Source organism: Ovis aries, chromosome 16 (genome assembly GCF_016772045.2).
Source record: "Ovis aries strain OAR_USU_Benz2616 breed Rambouillet chromosome 16, ARS-UI_Ramb_v3.0, whole genome shotgun sequence".
Taxonomy (NCBI): domain Eukaryota; kingdom Metazoa; phylum Chordata; class Mammalia; order Artiodactyla; family Bovidae; genus Ovis; species Ovis aries.
This window is the reverse complement of record NC_056069.1, coordinates 41,662,792-41,683,189: the sequence shown is the minus strand read 5'-3', so window position 1 is coordinate 41,683,189 and position 20,398 is coordinate 41,662,792. Positions and strand designations below refer to the sequence as shown.

General features: G+C 42.4%; 1 protein-coding gene across 7 annotated transcripts in view; it reads left to right on the top strand.

Moving 5' to 3' along the window:
* PDZD2 (PDZ domain containing 2) overlaps positions 1 to 20,398 on the top strand; it is a 410,583-nt gene that overhangs the window by 355,224 nt on the left and 34,961 nt on the right. For all 7 annotated transcript variants that reach the window (XM_060400557.1, XM_027980140.3, XM_027980139.3 and 4 more), the window contains 7 exons: positions 7,343 to 7,488; positions 11,172 to 11,291; positions 12,163 to 12,277; positions 15,209 to 15,282; positions 15,428 to 15,650; positions 16,441 to 16,558; positions 18,196 to 18,328. In XM_060400557.1, coding sequence (XP_060256540.1) covers positions 7,343 to 7,488; positions 11,172 to 11,291; positions 12,163 to 12,277; positions 15,209 to 15,282; positions 15,428 to 15,650; positions 16,441 to 16,558; positions 18,196 to 18,328 — 929 coding nt within the window. The remainder of the gene's footprint in view (positions 1 to 7,342; positions 7,489 to 11,171; positions 11,292 to 12,162; positions 12,278 to 15,208; positions 15,283 to 15,427; positions 15,651 to 16,440; positions 16,559 to 18,195; positions 18,329 to 20,398) is intronic.

Below are 20,398 nucleotides of genomic sequence, written 5' to 3'. Positions count from 1 at the left end.
GTAGTGTCATATATGACTGTTAGGGTATTGGTTTGCAACAAAAAGTGTAATGACCAGAGGCTAATAAGACCGAAGAGAAAGGTTAGGCTGATGGTCCTCAGCCCCCTTTCAGCTCCCCTTCAGCCCCGAGGATCACCTGAGAGGAATATATTTAAATCCTGTGTGTTTGGGCAGGGGAGGAGGTCTTTAGGTCAGCTCTCTGATCAGCAACTTATGAACAGCTCCCAGGGAAGGCTCACAGAGCCCTCACAGAGTTCTAAGGAAATACAGTGACCTTTGAAACCAGTGTAGTCACATTCCTCATTTTATGGATGTGACCAGAGAAATTAAGGGAATCCCAAAGGTCGCTCATTGAGTCTGCCCTCCAGAGTTCTTCCTACCACCTCTCAGCTTCCTGAGGATCATGGAGAGAGTCCTATTCTCCAGACTGGGGGGTTTATGATGTGGGGAGGGGATCCTAGCTGATGACCTTTCAGATCCATGACTTTCCACGTTCGTACTATTGATTTAAACCATGCATGACATTGAACTGAGTACTAAATCCAGAACTGGCTATTGTTTGCCACAAATGCATGCTGCCTTCTCTTCCCGTATTTTCCCCGGACTCACAAGGCCATAACAAGGAAATAGAGTAGACGGAGCACATGTGTGGAGTCAGGAAGAGCTGTATTCAGTTCCCAGCTCTGCCATTGCTGGCTGTGTGACCTGGAACAGGTGATTTCTCTGGGTCTCAACTTTTTCACCAATAAGATGAGGGTTATAATCTACATGTATTGTGCACATCGATGTGAGTGCCTTCTAAGTCAGCCTTGTTGAGAGATCCAGTAGAGAGAAGGCATATGGCACTGCCGTTCCAAAATGTGGCTGCGGTAGGCCCTCACCACGTGGTAGCTGCCTCTGTCCTCACTGCCATGGTTAATATTGCATTCATCGTTGTCATTTTCACATCATTGTTCTCATTCCATGTCAAGGGGGGGAGACGCTTGAATGGGTTCAGACAGGAAGATTCTCAAGTTGCAGGTCATGATGAAGTATGCACGAACATTGTGAAGACTGAGGTCTCTCTGAGTTGTGGTGCCCGGGGGAGGCATCCAGGGTGGGCAGGATGAAGGAAAGCCAGAACGCTGGCAGGACTGGGCAGAACACAAGAGGAGGAAAACCAGGGTCTAGACTTGGGACAAAATGCAGAAGTATTTTGGGACAATGGGGGAAAAAAATGGGTTAGAGAAGTTTTTGGCAACTGTTCTTCTGCCTCAGCTGTCTGAAAGATACAATAATCCCGCCACAACCATGATTCAGTCCAGCAGAAAGATTAGGGGGGAGGAGATTCTTGGCATGGGAGGTGATGGTGCAGGCAAACTTGGGGGAAACTTCAGTGATATTTATATGCTCCCCAGTTTGGGGACGGATGTGGGCGGAGGGCAAATGCTCTCCTCTGAGATTTCGCAGGCTGGAGCAATGAATTCACCAAGCAGAGTAGTGGGAGATAAGACTGGAAAAGTAATTTGGAGGCACGTTAAAGAGGCTTAAGGAATTGGTTCTTCATCCAGTGCTTTGAAATATGTTCAGTCTAAAGACATTTGAATACAGGAGATTTTAATGTGATCACTTCCTAATTTCTGGGTCCTGTAAACTTGGATATTTATTTCATATTTTCATAAGCGAGTCACTCTGGTATTCACATATCGGTATATTATCTACAGACACTACCGTATGTGGTTTCTCTTCTGTTGATGGCAAGTGCTTCCCTGTCAGCTCAAAAGGAATTTTCTTCTAATAAATCTTGTTCATATGAGTAAGCATGCCAAGATAGATTAATCTGGCCATGAGTTATTAAGTCATGAATTATTAAGGAGGTTCTCTAAAGAGGTTCCAACCATTTCCACTAAGATTTTGGCCCGTCTGGCTCCGAAATGACTGAAGTGATTTCATGGAACATTTTTCCTGATATTCTAACCAGAGTTTTCTTTACTTCATACCTCCTTTTTTTGCCAGTAGGGTTCCCTTTTAACTTTGGTATTTTTTGATTTATCCATGTTAATGCCTTAGGTCTGTGATCTTTTTAAATGAAAATTTTTCTTTTGATTGCAAAGGAATTTCAGATGTTTGAAAACCTGAAATTTGTATCACAAAGTTAATATATAGCTTTTGAAAAACCAGGCCTTTAGTGATGTCCATTATAATATAACTGTATCAGCACCGTTCTAACTTTTCATCATTGTTAACAACTCATCAATATATTATTTTTAAAAGAGTACAGAATCATTTTATTTCATGAAAAACTTCTGAGAAATTTTTAGATAAATTAAAATTTTAAGTCATCAACTAAAATATTAAATAGAAGAATTTGATATTTCAAAGAATCTATATGTATATAAAGTTATATACATACATATACATGGATTACACATATATTGGTGCATAATGTAGACATTGTAATGTGATTGTAACTATATTCAATATAATTGATCCATCATTTAAGATTAAAGTCTTTAAACTCTGATACACTGTTGGTAGGAATGTCAACTGACATAGCCACAATGGAAAACACACAATGGAAAGCCACAATGGAAACAGTATGGCTGTTTCTCAAAAAACTAAAAATAGAACTATCATATGACCCACCAGTTCCATTTCTGGAAAAGAAGTATCAAAAGAAAACACTAAATACACTAATTCAAAAAGATACATGCACCCCAGTATTCACAACAGCATTACTTACAATTGCAAGATATGGGAGCAACTTGCATGTTCATCAACAGCTGAATGGATAAGGAAGATGTGGGGTGTGTGTGTGTATATGGAATATTACTCCACCATAAAGAAGGTGTGAAATGGTGCCATTTGCAGCAGCATGGAGGGACTTGGAGGGTAGTAAGCTAAGTAAAGGCAGTCAGACAGACAAAGAAAGTACTAAATGATACCACTTACATGTAGACGCTAAAAAAATACAACAAACTAATGAATATAGCAAAAAAAGAAGCAGACTCAGAGATATAGAAAACAAACTAGTGATTACCATTGGGGAGAAGGATGAGGGAAGGGGAGAGGGGGAGTAGGGGATTAAGAGGTACAAGCTATTATGTACAAAGTAAGCTACATAGTTTTATATGTAGGATGTATTGTATAATACAGGGGATGTAGTCTGTATTTTATAATAACTATGAATGGAATATAATCTTTAATGATTGTTAAACACTATATTATACATGTATAATTCATATCATACATTAAAATATACTTCAATTTAAAATGAATAAAAATTTTTAGATAAAGTCCCTTGCTGCTAAGTCACTTCAGTCGTGTCCGACTCTGTGCGACCCCATAGACGGCAGCCTGCCAGGCTCCCCCGTCCCTGGGATTCTCCAGGCAAGAACACTGGAATAGGTTGCCATTTCCTTCTCCAATGCATGAAAGTGAAGTCGCTTAGTTGTGTCCGACCCTCAGCGACCCCATGGACTGAGCCTACCAGGTTCCTCCGTCCATGGGATTTTCCAGACAAGAGTACTGGAGTAGGGTGCCATTGCCTTCTCCTAAAGTCCCTTAAACTTTCCTATTTTAAAATAGTATACAATATAAACTTATGCTTTACTAACTATGCTAAAGCCTTTGACTGTGTGGATCACAACAAATTGTGGAAAAATTCTCAAAGAGATGGGAATACCAGATAAACTTACCTGCCTCCTGAGACACCTGTGTACAGGATCAAGAAGCTGCAGTTAGAACCAGACATGGAACAACTGACTGGTTCCAAATTGGGAAAGGAGTACAACAAGCCTGTGTATTGTCACCCTGCTTATTTAACTGCTATGCAGAGTACATCATGTGAAATGCTGGGCTGGATGAATCACAAGCTGGAGTCAAGATTGCCAGGAGAAATATCAACAACCTCAAATACGCTGATGATACCACTCTAATGGTAGAAAGTGAAGAGGAACTAAAGAGTGCTTTGTGAGGGTGAAAGAGGAGACTAGAAAAGCTGGCTTAAAACTCAACATTCAAAAACAAAGATCATGGCATCCCATCCCATCATTTCATGGCAAATAGGTGGGGAAAAAGTAGAAGCAGTTAACAGATTTTATTTATTCTCTTGGGCTCCAAAATCACTGCTGATGGTGACTACAGCCATGAAATTGAAAGATACTTGCTCCCTGGAAGGAAAGCTGTGACAAATCTGCTGCTGCTAAGTCAGTTCAGTCATGTCCGACTCTGTGCGACCCCATAGACGGCAGCCCACCAGGCTGTCCCGTCCCTGGGATTCTCCAGGCAAGAACACTGCAGTGGGTTGCCATTTCCTTCTCCAATGCATGAAAGTGAAAAGTGAAACTGAAGTCGCTCAGTTGTCTCTGACTCTTCACGACCCCATGGACTGCAGCCCTGGACCAGGCTCCTCCGTCCATGGGGGTTTCCAGGCAAGAGTACTGGAGTGGGGTGCCATTGTCTTCTGACAGCATATTAAAAAGCAAAGACATCACTTTGCTGACAAAGGTCCGTCTAGTCAAAGCTATGGTTTTTCCAGTGGTCATGTATGGATGTGAGAGCTGGACCATGAAGAAGGCTTGAGTGCTGAAGAATTGATGCTTTTGAACTGTTGTGTTGGAGAAGACTCTTGAGAGTCCTTTGGACTGCAAGGAGATCAAACCAATCCTAAAGGAAATCAACCCAAAGTATTCATTGGAAGGACTGATGCTGAAGCTGCAACACTTTGGCCACCTGATGTGAAGAGCCAACTCACTGGAAAAGACCCTGGTGTTAGGAAAGATTGAAAGCAAAAGGAAAAGAGAGCAGCAGAGGATGAGGTGGATAGATAGTCATGACTCAGCGAGTGACTCAGTGGACATAAATTTGAGCAAACTCCAAGAGATAGTGAAGGACAGGGAAGCCTGTTGTATTGCAGTCCACAGGGTCACAAAGAGATGGACACGACTTAGTGACTACACTATGTATTATAAAGATGTCTTTAAAAATCATTAATGATTTCTTAAGCAGGATGTGACAGTTGTTCAGTCATGTTTGACTCTTTGTGACCCCATGGACTATACAGTCCCTGGAATTCTTCAGGCCAGAATACTGAAGTGGGTAGCTGTTCCCTTCTCCAGGGAGTGTTCCCAATTCATTGATCGACCTGGGGTCTCCTGCATTGCAGGAGCTACCAAGGAAGCCCCTTAAAAAAGATACAGGAGTACCAACCATAAAGGGAAAATATGATATGTTGTTCTACATTAAAATTATGAACATTTGTTTATCAAAAAATATCATCGAAAGAATGAAAGTCAGAAAAGACATTTGTAATACATAGATTCCACAGAGGACTCATATCCAAAATATATTACTAGTAAAAAATAAAAGTCCTGTAAATGAACAGAGAAAAACCCAATAAAAGAATGAGCAAAGAAAAAAAAACATAAAATTTTCTAGTAGTCCAGTTGAAAAAGGAAAAGGGGATAAAAGAGCAAAAGACTTGAACAGCCTGTTTACAACCTTAAAAAAGAAAAACTGTCAATGAATATTTGAAAAGAAGCTCAGTCTCATTAGTCCTTTGTTGTTCAATCACTCAGTCATGTCCAACTCTTTGTGATCCCAAAGGCTGCAGCACACCAGGCTTCCCTGTCCATCACCATCTCCCAGAGCTTGCTCAAACTTACATCCATTGAGTCAGTGATGCCACCCAACCATCTAATCTTCTGTTGTCCCCTTCTCCTCCTGCCTTCAATCTTTCCCAGCATCAGGGTCTTTTCTAATGAGTTGGCTCTTCACATCAGGTGGCCAAAGTATTGGAGCTTCAGCTTCAACATCAGTCCTTCTGATGAATATTTAGGACTGATTTCTTTTAGGATTGACTGGTTTTATCTCCTTTAGTTTGATCTCCATTAGTCCTTGGTGAAACGTGAATTAAAAACCACAGTGAAATACCATTATTATCCACTCCAGCAGAGTGGCTAAAATTAGAAAGACTGACACTAATAAGTGTAACAAGTATGTGGAGGAACAAGCCGTAATGCACCCTGGTGATCCCACTTGGTGAAAGGGAATGCATGCCTGTAACCCAGCCACACTCGTTCTAGATAGATCCAACAGATACAGCATGCACATAATGTCCAACAGTACATTCTAGATCAGGGTCACCAGACTACCACCCACCACTGTATTAGTATGGCCCACAGATAGAAATGCTTTCTACATTTTCAGTGCATCTAAAAAAAGTGAAAGAAAGTGTGCTGGGACCATTTGTGACTCATAAACCCTAAAACAGTTACTATCTGGCCTCTACAGAAAAATGTTTTCTGACCCTTATTCTAGGTCTGAAACTGGAAACAAATCAAATGTCCATTAGCAATAGAATGGATAGATAAATCATGGTATGTTTATATGATGAAATAGTGTGCAAAAATGGGGTGAACAATCTATTGGCATGCAACAACACGATGGAATTTCACACATACTGAGAATAAGGAGCCAGATTCAAAACGAACATGTTGTATGTGTTCATTTGTATCAAGTAAGCAAAAATAATCTGTGATGTTGGACCTTCCCAGGTGGCTCAGTGATGAAGAATCCACCTGCCAAGCAGGAGCTCGCAGGTTTGATCCCTGGGTCAGAAAGACCCCCTGGAGAAGGAAATGGCAACTCACTCCAGTATTCTTGCCTGGGAAAATAGATAGAGGAGCCTGGTGGGCTATAGTTCATGGGGTAGCCAAGAGTCGGACATTACTTAGCAGCTAAACAACAACAATCTATGATGTTTGAAGTGAGCAGTGTTTAGTGGCACAAAAGGAGATTTGGAGACCTGGTGATAGTCTATGTCTTAGTCTGGATGTTGGTTATTGACAGGTTTATTTTGTGAAATTTCATGGAATGGTGTGTACACTTAATGATTTGTGCACTTTTCTGTAAGTTATACTTTAACTAAAAGTTTGTTTAAATGTCCATTGCTATACATGAAAAAAAGCGTCTACCCCAAGCGTCTACTACCAATCACAAAGTGATATTCCTCCATCACTAAAAAGCCATCCACTGATAGCATTCTCACCATTGTTTATTGCCTTATCAACCACAGCTACATCTTAGTTGGATTAAATATATACAAACTGACCATATATCCAAACTGGTCACTTCAAAAACTAGCACTTTCTTCAGGGTCTGGCATTATGGCCTCAACACTCACCAAGCTCATGCAGAACTTGACAAGAGAACATGATGAGCCAGATGCTTTGAAAGTATTGGCCACCAGGCCATCTGAGCAACCATGAACGTGGGTGTAAATGCAACAAGTTTATACCTATACATGCTCATAAGATTCTCTTCATTCTATATCTCGTCATGTTTTCCCTGTGTTTTCAAGGTGGTGTACACCGTCTAGAGTCTGTTGAAGAATATAATGAACTGATGGTGCGACATGGTGACCCCCGGGCCAGGATGTTAGAGGTCTCCCGAGATGGCCGGAAGCATTCCCTTCCCCAGCTCCTGGACTCGACGGGCACATCACAGGTAGTACAGCACTGTGGAGCCCCTGACTTTCTTATCCAGTCACAGCTACTCGGCTAGGGGCAGAAGAGCATGTTTTAAACCCTCTGTCTCCAGGTTTTCTGTAATTCTCTCAGAGGCCAGCAGGAGCTTCATGGTCTAAAGACCTGTTTGTGTATGAGGGCCAGAAGTATTTAGGACAAGAGATATAGTATAGTCAGTAAGGTCTATCTAGGGAGGCTAGAGAGAAGTCAGCTTAATATTTGGAAATAGAAGAGAAGGGGGGGAAAAAAAATCCCTTGTTGGATCTCAAAATCTCAATTCTCTTCCACTGTGTGTTTTGGAGCCGAGAGCCACTTCTGTTGCCAGGAGACAATGGCGCCTCACGGTCTGTGGTGAGCCACCGTCTCTTGTTCAGTGGGTGTGTCGGCAGAGCCTGGTGGGTAGGTGGGTGTGGACACGTGGCGGGGGGTGGCTGTGGTGTGTGCCTGGATCCTACCTCTCATACAGTAACGGCTCCAACAGCCAAGGTCAGAAGAGACTGCAGAGGGGGCTGAGGGGGGTGGGGATGTTCATATTCCATCCCCACCAGAGCGTGGGACTCTGCAACCCTGCACAGGGGCCCCCCTCAACTTCGTCATCCTCAACCCAGCCAACACCTTGTAGACATCTCATAACCAAGTCAGAAGCAGGCTCAGTCTCTGGGAACTTGTGGAGTGTTCTTCCAGTCCTGGCACCATCAGCCAGAGCACAGAGGAGTCACTGGCATCCAGTCCCCGGGCCTCAGTGAAGCAGAGATGGGAGGAGGGAGTGACAGCTGTGATACCCTTAAGTGCATGGAGACTCAGGTATTAGAGTTCTAGAAGACCTAGCTCAGGTCATCTGGGTTGGGCTCTTGCTTTGGGTGTCTCACATTTTTACAGATAGGGTAGCTAAATCCCAAAGAGGTTGAGTAGTTCCAAGCAATACACCAGAATCACTGTGCAGGGAGTTTGGCCTGACCTGAATACAATTAGAAAGTGCCCATGTTTCAGAGGCCACTGCTGATTAGGCTGTCTTGTGCTGAATCTACCAAGGGCAACTGGAGTTGGGGCAATGAGAAAAAGCAGAGCAGAAAACTTGCATGTGAAGTCGCTCAGTCGTGTCTGACTCTTTGCGACCCCGTGGACTGTAGCCCACCAGGCTCCTCCGTCCATGGGATTCTCCAGGCAAGAATACTGGAGTGGGTTGCCAGAGGCCTGGTTAAAACCCATGTCTGGAGACAGGTGTGTGTCCCGGGCAGCATGATCCAGTTGGATCAACGGGGAGATAAGAAGCCGTCGGAGAGCCACGCTGACAGACTGCTTTGGTTAGTGCGGAAAATGAGAGCAGGTCTACCACTGTCCTGGCCAAGGATGTCCAGCATTAAGGTGTAGATTTCTTAACTGACTCAGGAGGAAACCTGACTGTACTTATAGCCGGGAACTATCTATTTCCAAACTCCAGGAGATGGGGAGGGACAGGGAAGCCTGGTGTGCTGCAGCCCACTGGGTCGTGAAGAGTTGAACACGACCTGGCAACTGAACAACAACAAAGAACAGACTTCTAGGAACCAAGAAACACAAGCTAATGCAAGATTTTAAAGAAGAAGCTCTTTTTCCCTCTTCAAGTTGTTCTTTCTCTTCTGTCCTCTTTTTTCTGCCTTTTTCTTTTTCTCCCAGGATTTGCCATTTTCTTTCCTTCCTGCCTTCCACTTTTGTTGATTAGTTTTTAAGGTTTGTTGTTGTTTAGTCTTTAAGTTACGTCCTACTCTTTTATGACCTCACAGACTGTAGCCCACCTGGTTCCTCTGTCCATGGGATTTCCCAGGCAAGAATATTGAAGTGGTTGCCATTCCCTGCTCCAGGGGTTCTTCTGACCTAGGGATCAAACCCACATCTCCTGCATGAGCAGTGGATTCTTTACTGCTGAGCCATAGGGAAGCCCCTTCCTCTCTCCTCCTCTCTTTCTCTTTCTCTCTGCTACCATCCCTCCACTAAAATGTATTGTCTAGATTAGAGCTATCCAATAAAGCTTTCTGCAGTGATGGAAGTGTTTTATGTCTATACTACCCAATATGGTAGCCACATGTGCCTTTTAAGCACATGAAAAGTGGCTGGAGAGACTGAGGAATACGTTTTTAATTTTCCTATATCTTAATTTAAATATAGATGGCCACAGGTGGCTCATGGCTGCCAAATGGGATGACAGAAGTCTAAAAGTGCAGTGAGACCCCTAAAACTCTTCAGGAGAAGAGTGAAGCCTGCTGGCCTCTGATCCCTGAAGGGCAGATGGAATAAGGCCCTGCTGGAGGTTGTTGATCAGAGAAAGAGTTCCCTTGTGAGTCTGCACATGAACCTCTATTCGAGGGCTACGCCTGGCTATTTCCATAATTGTTGTAGTTCAGTTGCTCGGTCGTGTCCAGCTTTTTGTGACCCCACAGACTGCATCACTCCAGGCTTCCCTGTCCATCACCAACTCCCGGAGTTTGCTCAGACTCATGTCCATCAAGTCAGCAATGCTATCCACCCATCTCATCCTCTGTTGTCCCCTTCTCCTCCTGCCCTCAGTCTTTCCCAGCAACAGGGTCTTTACAATGAGTCGCCTCTTCACATCAGGTGCCCAGAGTATATCCATAATAGTTTCAGTAAAAGTGTGGTAACCTTGCCAAGCCAATATCATTTTTTTTAATGAATCAGAGGCTGGGAGGCCAACATAGCTGACAGATATTATGTAAAACTGCAAGATATAGTTGTTCTAAGCTGCCAGGAATACGAAAATATCATTAGCAGATCTCATTTCTACCTTTGAATGTAGAATATGCTGATTAAGGATAAAAACTATTTTCTAGTGTCTTTTTTCTCATATTAAACATGAAATGATTTTGTTGTTTATGCTAGAATATCTATGTCATTTAAGAAATGTATTATTCTAAAAAGAATACCAAGGAGCTAGATTGTCACAGTGCTTTAGCAATAGATTCATTTACTCTCTTGTTTTTGTTATGAATGATCCACACTGCTTACACACGTGGACTTGGTGGGTGATGGAAAGGGAAACGAGATCAAGATTTTGAGCTGCTGCGTGCCAGAAAGGGAAAGTGTGGCTTGTGGAAAAGTATTTCATTTTCCAAATGTGAGGGATCAGAGCTGAAGCTGCTGCAGTCTCTCAGAGGGATTTTTTTATACGGAATAACAGTTGTCTGGGTTTGCGGTTTGGGTTTTATAAGAAACAAAAGCTTGCTGAGTTCTGAGTGAGTGAATTGAGCTTGAAATGATGAGCTACTTGCTAACCATGATTGTGAACTTGGAGTGGGGGCAGGGGTGACTTCCAGCGGAGTACCTGACCGGAGGACGCTCATTCTCCATCTCCAAGGCCACTCGGTTTCCAGTGCCTAACTCCACTCCAGGGAGCAAACAGTAGGATGTGTGGAGTAGGCTCGAGGAAGGTGCAGCCTAGGCTGCTTATGTGGGGAAAAGAAGACGTGGCAGTCCATCACAGTTGGGGCTGTTGCTCCAATGCGCTTTATAATTAGCTTTATTTAACCCACTGGGCCAGGTATGGACCACAGGCCAATGGCCATCTAACGTAAAAGACAACTGAGGTTTCCCGAATCTGAGTATGTTTTTATACCAGGGACCACAGCAGGATAAGTGAGATGATCTCTGACCTCATGTGCTGACTTTTAGGAATACCACATTGTGAAGAAGTCCACCCGCTCACTAAGCACAACTCAGGTGGAATCTCCCTGGAGACTCATTCGGCCGTCAGTCATCTCCATCATTGGGCTGTACAAAGAAAAGGGCAAGGTGAGCTCCTTCGTGTGCATTGTTTTGCTCTCCAGGTAAATGCTAGTATATATTTTGTAAATGATTCCTTTTTAGTGTTGTTTTTACATAAAATAAGGGTAAAGGTATAAAGAAGAATCAAGTGAGTGGCCTTTGGGTAGATTTGAGTGGATACCCTGGCATCCTTTCCCATGGCCTGCAGGCAACATCATTAAACCCATTTGCCCTTTTGATTTCAGGAGTCATCACCCGGCAGCTAGGGCACCATCAAGGGGTGGGGTAAATGCCCCAGCTTGTACCACTACGGAAAGAAAATCAGACCCTGCCGCTTCAAGGAATACCCCCTTGTTATCCTTTTGAATGAATTTCATGGCATTTCCATTATCATAAGAGGAATAATGACAAGTAATTTGTTACACAAATATCAAAATAGCCATTTTGATATCCATTTGATATTATACAAAAGTAAAAGAATAAAACAGATATGGCACCTGCACAGCTATGAACTATTAATTGATCTATGTGAAATTGACATCTTTAGAGATCAAAAGATTGTCAAATGTCAGCAATTTCATATGTTTACCTGAAACTTTTCACCCTTTAATAAAATGCATGGCTGGCATAATGCAAGTGGGTCTGAGGAGGGTCATGGTGAGGGGAGCATATAAATTTGCAGCTACTAACTCAGCTCTACGGCCACTCCAGTATTCTTGCCTGGAGAATTCCATGGACAGAATTCCGGGCTACAGTCCATGGGGTTGCAAAGAGTCAGACACAACTGAGGGACTAACGCTTTCACTTTAGCTCAACTCTGAGTTAAATACTACATTGAGGGGTGCCCTCAGTGAAGAAGTGCGCTGACAACCTGGACCCCCATATTCTCTACGTCCAGGGCCTTGGCTTTAGCATTGCTGGAGGTCGAGACTGCATTCGAGGACAGATGGGGATTTTTGTCAAGACCATTTTCCCAAATGGATCGGCTGCAGAGGATGGAAGACTTAAAGAAGGTAGGAGGGAACCTTCTGGTGGTCCTCGGTGAGCTCTGATCCTAGGAGAGTCTGCCCCCTGGCAAGATGTGAAGCAAATGCCTGAGTGGCTGTGGCTCTGGGCTTGGTAGTTGGATAGACTTGGGCTGAATCCAGTACTTACTCAGGACCTTGGACAATTCGAATAACCTGAGCTTCACTTTCTTCTGTTGTAAACTTGGGATATGAATACCTACCTTGAAGAACTCTAGTGAGGATTACATGAGACATTATGTGAGAAGTGGCTTGATATCTTTGTTTGGATTTTTAAATGTCTGTCTTATCCCCTTGATCTTTGAAATTGCCTTGAAAATTCCTGAGCGTTTACAGTGCATTCTTGCTTGGGGCTGGAGTACATAAACATCTTCCACCAACCCCATAGCACCTACCATTTTTGACACACCTAAATATGCTAGACAAACACTTTTTGCTCCTAGGTTTATTGAGATATAATTGATAACTGTGTGCGTTGAAGGTGTACAACATGATAATTTTATATACTTATGTATTGCAAAATGATTGCCAAACAATGTTAATGAATACCTCCATCACCTCACATATTGACCTAGTGTGTGAGCATGTGCTGAAAACATTTAACATCTTCTTAACTATTTTCAAGTATATAACACAGTCTCGTTAACTATAGGCACCATGCTGTTATACCATAGATCCCCAGAACTTGTTGGTGAATCCTGATATTTTATACCTCCATCACCTCACGTATTGACCTAGTATGTGTGTATGTGATGAGAACATTTAGCATCTTTCTTAGCAATTTTCAAGTATATAACCCAGTCTCATTAACTATATGCACCAATCTGTACCTTAGATCCCCAGAACTTGTTTGTGAATCCTGATTTTTACTCCTTCTTATTAATATACTTCCTGCATGGAATGATTGAATCATTACTATTACTAGTTACCTTCAAAAATGCTGTGACCATTCAGTTTAGTTGGTCCAATTATATTGTGTTTAACCAGCTTATTTCTTTTAAACTGATAAGAATAAATTGGAATCTCCTTTTTTGTAGGCAGAGTGATCCCAGAAGTCTGTGTCCTAATGATAAGCCATGACCAGGCTTCATATTTTAATGGCAGAATATTTCTTTCTTTCTCAGAGGAAGGGTTAACTCCGGGTGGTGTTTGTGTGTCATTTCCCAACAACGTACAATTCTAGCGGAGCATTTTTTTAATGGATATGCCATGTGCTCACTTGATTGAAATTCATCCTGCAGTGCTAGTAGAATGGGGCACAATGGCAGGAAAAAAATCGATAGGAGAGGTTAATAGCACTTGCTTCTCCTAAATACTGTATTTTTGTATGTATGCACTTACAATAAATAGAGGTCATCAGAATGGATTTTCAACCTGTTGAATTGATCTGTCTTTTAAATAATCTTTAAAGATTTTCAAGAGTATGAGCGATCATCTTAATGTTTCTACCTTTTTCCCAGGCGAAAACAAACCAAAAGCCTCACCTAGTTGAGTCTTGGTTATGCCAGGTGATTTTTAAACAGCTTATCTCACTTGTTTTGCAACATCTATAATTGCATTTACAGAAAAGGCACATAACACATGGGTTCAGTACTGCTTGCCTTTTTGAACCTGTGTACGGGGTTCCTTTAATGGAATACCCCATGCGCTCCTGGGATCGGCTGTCCGTGAGAGGTGAAAAGGCGTGTTCATAGGCTGCTTTGCACTTTGTTATAAGGGAGGTCTGCTCCTGCACCATACTGCTGTGCAAGGTTCAGCTCGTGCACCTTTGTGGTGTTTCTGATGAACTGTTACTCCAAAAAATAGACCATGACACAGGAGTCCAAAGCCAGAAACCAGCTTTAAGTCAAGAGAATGTCCAAGCTCTATTAGGTTCCCAGCAGACACTATCAACAACTTGAAAAATGACCTGACTGTGCCTTCTTGGAGTTGAAGATGAGTTCAGGATAGTTTGAGAGAGAAAGAGAACGAGAGCAAGAGAGAGAGAAAGAAATTTGATATTAGTTTACAACAATCTCTTAGATAGAAGTGTATAATAACTTGCCAGCTTACTGACTGAGAACCTTGAACAGCATTAAAACCAAGCATCTCGACTGTGGGGCTGCATGTAGATGTGAGGCTGCCATTCCTGAAGAATATCTCATGTGTTTCCTTGTCTCAATCATTGAAGCCACTTTTCACACACCATGTCTTTCTGAAAATATAGGCTTGGCTTCGCACATGTTATGGGTGTTTGTGCTTCACCACCAGTGGGTTTAAGTTGTAAACCAAAGACTGTAAGAAAAGGGTAGGAATTCAGTCTTTGTAGTTTGATTTCTAAATGTAGAACATGTGTTATCAGACTTGGTAGTGGCAGGAGAGTAAGATCTTGATGCTTCCCACAGTTGTTTTAAATAAAGGTGAAAATAAAGAATTACTGCAGGACAACATGCAGTGCCATTTATTGACCCATTTTTTGTGACAGTCCTTGGAGCTAAGCTAATGAGAGTAGATTGGAACAATAAAATTCACCTTAAAGAGCTGTAAATCAGGGACTTTATGGTATTTTATTTAATACTGACCAAGCAGTTAGATCGGAGAAGGTGATGGCACCCTACTCCAGTACTCTTGCCTGGAAAATCCCATGGATGGAGGAGCCTGGTGGGCTGCAGTCCATGGGGTCGCGAAGAGTCAGACACGACTGAGCGACTTCACTTTCACTTTTCACTTTCATGCATTGGAGAAGGAAATGGCAACCCACTCCAGTGTTCTTGCCTGGAGAATCCCAGGGATGGGGGAGCCTGGTGGGCTGCCGTCTATGGGGTCGCACAGAGTCAGACACGACTGAAGTGACTTAGCAGTAGCAGCAGCAACAGCAAGCAGTTAGATTCCAGTAAACTAAAGCTTGATGTTAATGTAATTCTCAAATTTGGTCACTAGGGGATGAAATCCTAGATGTAAATGGAATACCAATCAAGGGCTTGACATTTCAAGAAGCCATTCATACCTTTAAGGTAAGGACATTCTTATGGACCTCCTTTATCATAATCTTTGTTTTTCTTTATTTCATTCTGGTTTGGGTTTGGTGATTTTTTTTTTTCCCCATCATTTGATAAAAGGACAACCTGAATGTTTTAGCCCTTCTTCCTGTTTTCTCAGCAAATCCGGAGTGGATTGTTTGTCTTAACGGTACGCACCAAGTTACTGAGCCCAAGTCTCACACCCTGCTCCACACCCACACACATGAGCAGATCAAGCTCCCCAAACTTCAATGCCAGCGGGGGAACCTCAGCGGTGGGCAGTGATGAAGGCAGTTCGTCCCTGGGTCGGAAGGCCCCCGGACCCAAGGACAGAATCGTCATGGAAGTAACCCTCAACAAAGGTGATACCAGCTTGTCCTCATTTCGTTGCATTCTCTCAAATCATAATTTGTAATCTGTTCTTAGGTTCATTTTTTTTTTATATGTCTTTTTCCATGAATTGCTTCTTTGGAACATTCTGCTACCAACAACATATGGCATTCTCTAAATGGGCAGCAGGATCAAAAGGAGAGATCTTAGTCACTTCACTAAAGTGAAGGAAAGTTCCCCGTAGCACAGTTTTTTAAAGCTCTCTCTGGATGAATCACTGTGTGTCAGAGACTCATGTTAAAAACATCACTGACTAGCTGAAGTCTAAGGCTAAGATAACATTTTCAAGAAGAAACAATATAGCTAAGAATATAGCTAACACCAGTAACTAAAAATCCTGGGTAACACCAAATCCTACTTCTTTTAATCTTTGCCTCCAGTGGTAGAAATATGATGAACAACTGAACAACCTAGAAATCAATGGAAGGCAAAAGAAAGCCTGAAGTTGTATATCCAGAATAGAAAATGTTATTGGGACTCTGCCTATTTCCAAAAACAGATTCAAGGAGATCCTTCAGACTAAGAAGAGAATGGAGCATCAAATAATTCACAGTCCATAGTTAGCCCCTGGTTCTGCTATAGACTCATTTCATTAAAAGAACTTGGCTCACATTGACAAAGAAAAGTAAAATTTATATCCTAAGTCTTGTCTAAAAATAAGTGGTTATTGGTCAAAGTATGCATTAATGCAGTTTCAAATTATTGATACTCCTTTTCTTTCTTTCTTTTGATTTTGTTTTCTTTCGATGATGCCTCCCACAGAGCCCAGAGTTGGCTTAGGCATCGGTGCCTGCTGCTTGGCCTTAGAAAACAGCCCTCCAGGCATCTACATTCACAGCCTTGCCCCAGGATCAGTGGCCAAGATGGAGAGCAATCTGAGGTTGGTTGTAAACCTGAGAGTTTTAGAGTTCTGGTGGGTTTGTGAATATATGAATACATACATAAGATACCTGCCCTGTTACATTCCCTTGTGAAATTCTAAATGTTTATATTATTTTGCGGTCATGTAGCCAGAATTACAATCAAAAGCATCTCCAAAGATGAAAAGATAGATGAAATTTGGTTCAAGAATTCCAGATCTTGGCTTTCCCCACCAGTTCTGTTCTGTTTGGACTCAGAAGTTCAGTTTCAGAAACTTGACACAATACAAGTCTATGTAGATACCTAGAATTATCCAAATATTTTCTTTCACTTTCATATACATTTATATAGAATTCGTATAAGCTGCTGGGAACTACTCACAATGGTTCAGAATCACTGGATACAAGAGAGTCCTAAGATCATGCCCTTGAACAGGAGGCCTTTATTATTAAGTACAATCTCCTGAACCTTTCCTGTTGTTCCATTCCTTTTTGAGACGTGATGTCTAGATGCTTACTGTCTGAAATCACTGCGTGTCTGATTTCTCAGTTCGGCTAGTTGAGTTGTAGCTTGGGTATTCTGTTTATACAAGAGAGGTTTCGGTGTCCTATTATATAGTAATTGCAGTGGGTCTGTGCCCACCTAAACTTCACAAGAATGTACACGTATTTTATGAAGCACTCTGTGCAAACAGTATCATCTTTCTCCCCTCTAAGTTTTTAAGTCCTTGAGCAGTTGAGGAATTATCAAAATGACATTCCTTGAGGTTGCCATTTTGAGGCCCTGTTAATAGATTATATTATGTTTTTAGTTAATCATCAGAGTGAATTTCCATATCAAAAAAAATTGAGCAAATCATCCAAAGTACATTAAAGAAAATATACTTTTAGAACCCAAGGAAAAAAATCCTTTAATGACATCCCAAGATGATGTTTCTTTCTTGAATGGTTCCATATGTCTGGAGCCTGCCAAATGACCATTCTTCAAACCCCACATAAAGACTCTTTGTTTTCTCATACTGAGTTCTCTCTCTATAATTTCAAGTCAAAATGGGCATCTTGTCCCCAATTTCTCATTTGTTCAAATCTGAAACATTTTTACAAATTATTGGGTAACCTTTGAGCTTCAGATATTTCCTTCTTAAATTATATTACAATAATCATTTCAATATGGTAGGGAAAAAGAAACTGGTGGTGGTCGAGGGACTATCACTTGATGAGCAAAAGGTAGGCAAACCTGAGTTCAGCAGTGTGTGACATCTGGGTGACCTCTCTGAGCCCGTGGCCTTATCTACATAACAGGAATAATAATACCTAGTCAAAGCATTGTTGCATAAATTTCTTTTTATAGTCCTTGGCTTACAATACATGTTGGAGTAATAGTAACCTTCATTGTTGTCTTTATTATCAATTTACTTATTATCAACTTTACTACTTCTGAAAATGCAGGTAGATACCCATAATGGTCTTTGTCAGTTTAAAACCTAATGTGTTTATGAGGGTTTTGCTTTTTTATCCGTATGCAAAGATGCAAGGATATCATTTGCTTCTTAAAAGTATTCAGAAAAGATTTCGTATTATATAAACCACTCCCAGAAGGAAGTCTTGTGAAAAACTAACTGTTACCGCAGAGAGTTGATCATGTTGTCCTCCCTAGCCGCGGAGATCAAATCCTGGAAGTGAACTCTGTCAACGTCCGCCATGCTGCTTTAAGCAAAGTCCACTCCATCTTGAGCAAATGCCCCCCAGGACCCGTTCGCCTGGTCATCGGCCGGCACCCTAATCCAAAGGTGAAGTATCTCACACTGTCCTAAGTATGGGAAGACAGCTGTTTGTCCAGTAGCAGTGGCACACGTGTTCCTATGACCATGCAGACGCTTTGATAAGACCATTCACCCAGCTGGGGACGGGAATCAGCCTGTGGCCACCCAGTGACCAAGGTAACTGATAACACTTGGGAAATGAATTATTGATCTGGACTTCATCTTCGCACTCAGAACATTTTATTAGAAAATGTTGACGGTATTATTGGTGAATTTAAAGTTAGTGGAAGGTGGGAGTGCTAAGTATGGAAGGTAGAGTTCTGAGTAACCCCTGCTGGCTGTTCGATCTCTGGTGAGACACTTAGCCTTTTCAGGTTTCTGCATCCAGAAAATCAGAAAGTATTGAAGTTGATGCTCTGTCTAGGCCATCCTTGACCTGAGCCAAATACTTGTGTGATTAATGCTTAAGAGCCCACTAATTTTCTTCCAGCATCAGTATCACACTGTTCCGCCACACTAACTTGCAGATAATCATAGCCCGTGTATTGGGGACCTCTGCTGTTTACTTTGGAGAAGGTAATGGCAACCCACTCCAGTATCCTTGCCTGGGAAATCTCAAGGACAGAGGAGCCTGGTGGGCTTCAGTCTGTGGAGTTGCAGAGTTGGACATGACTAAAGTGATTTAGCATGCATGCATGCTGTTTACTTGGTTGTATCTCTTCTACTTAGACGACTGCTTTTAATTTTTTAAGCTAACCACAGGACACTTTAGCAAGTTCAACTCAACCCATTTTGAAAGCTGTTTTTAGTTGTTTTTGAGTACTCCAGGTAAAATTCTTAAAATCAGCTTGTCTCCAACATGGTAATCTTTTTTTCTCACCCCTATAAAGTCTGACCTTTCAACAACTCAGAATGCCCATTTAGACCATCAACTCTTCCCATGCCTGGCATGTAGCTACTGTCCACTTTGTATTATTTGTAGAGTTATTTGCTTACGTCCTGAATGGTCCCAGGCTGCTATACTGGATGGACTCTTATGCTAGTTTACAAGTAAGAAGTTTGTACCAGGATACCTGGCAGGTTCTCCCATGTGGCGCTTCTGAGATTTCTTCAGTGCGGTAACTTTAGGGGGTCATTTTCACTGTCTCAGCAGTGTTCACTTGTTATTCGTCCAGTTGCATGCTGCGCATGCTGAGTCACTTGAGCCATGTCTGACCCTTTGCAACCCCATGGATTGTAGCCCACCAGGCTCCTCTGTCCATGAGATTCTCCAGGCAAGAACATTAGAGTGGGTTGCTGTGCACTCCTTCAGGGGACCTTCCCAACCCGAGGATCAAACCCATGTCTCTGATCTCTTGCGTTGGCGGCAGGTCCTTTACCACTAGCGCTACCTGGGAAGCCCTGACCGTCCGGTTTCCCCTATACAAATAACCACTGCAAAGGTGTGACTCTCTGCCTTGATTTGGGACAGAGCTGTCAGTCAACCTCCTTGGACCTTGATTGCTGATTCAAACTCAGCCCCGCTACTTCCCCCACCCCCACTCCCGGGTTGTTTTCTCTTGTCTTCAAGCATTTTTTTTTTTAAGTCTTACTGAAGTAGTTACAATATTGCTTCTGTTTTTTCCGCCCAGAGGCATGTGGAATCTTAGCACCCCGACCAGGGATCCAACCTACCCACACACACCTTCCCCAACACCAGAAGGTGAGGTCCCAACCACTGGATCACCCAGGAAACTCCTACAAGCATTCTTAAAATTGTCTTACATAAAAGCTACTTGAATAAATATCATTTATAGAAAATCAAGTCCCGCTTCCACCTTTTCCTATTTTTTTCTCTGTTTCTCCCTTCTGTTCTGTAGTCCTGCCTTTGCCTGGGAATCTGCTCTACTGTGTCCCCCTGCCGTCCCCTGAGCTCTCTCTGGGACACTTTTAACTCACAGTCTCAACTCCTCCCTCCAGGGTTCTCCCTTGGATTCCACCACCCTCGTGGCCACACTGCTCTCACCTTAGGAAGCAGTCCAGCAAGCCGTGGCTGCTGACCCAGCCCATCCCTCAGCAACATTAGAGAAAATTAAGTTCTCCATGGTTTGCAGTCTG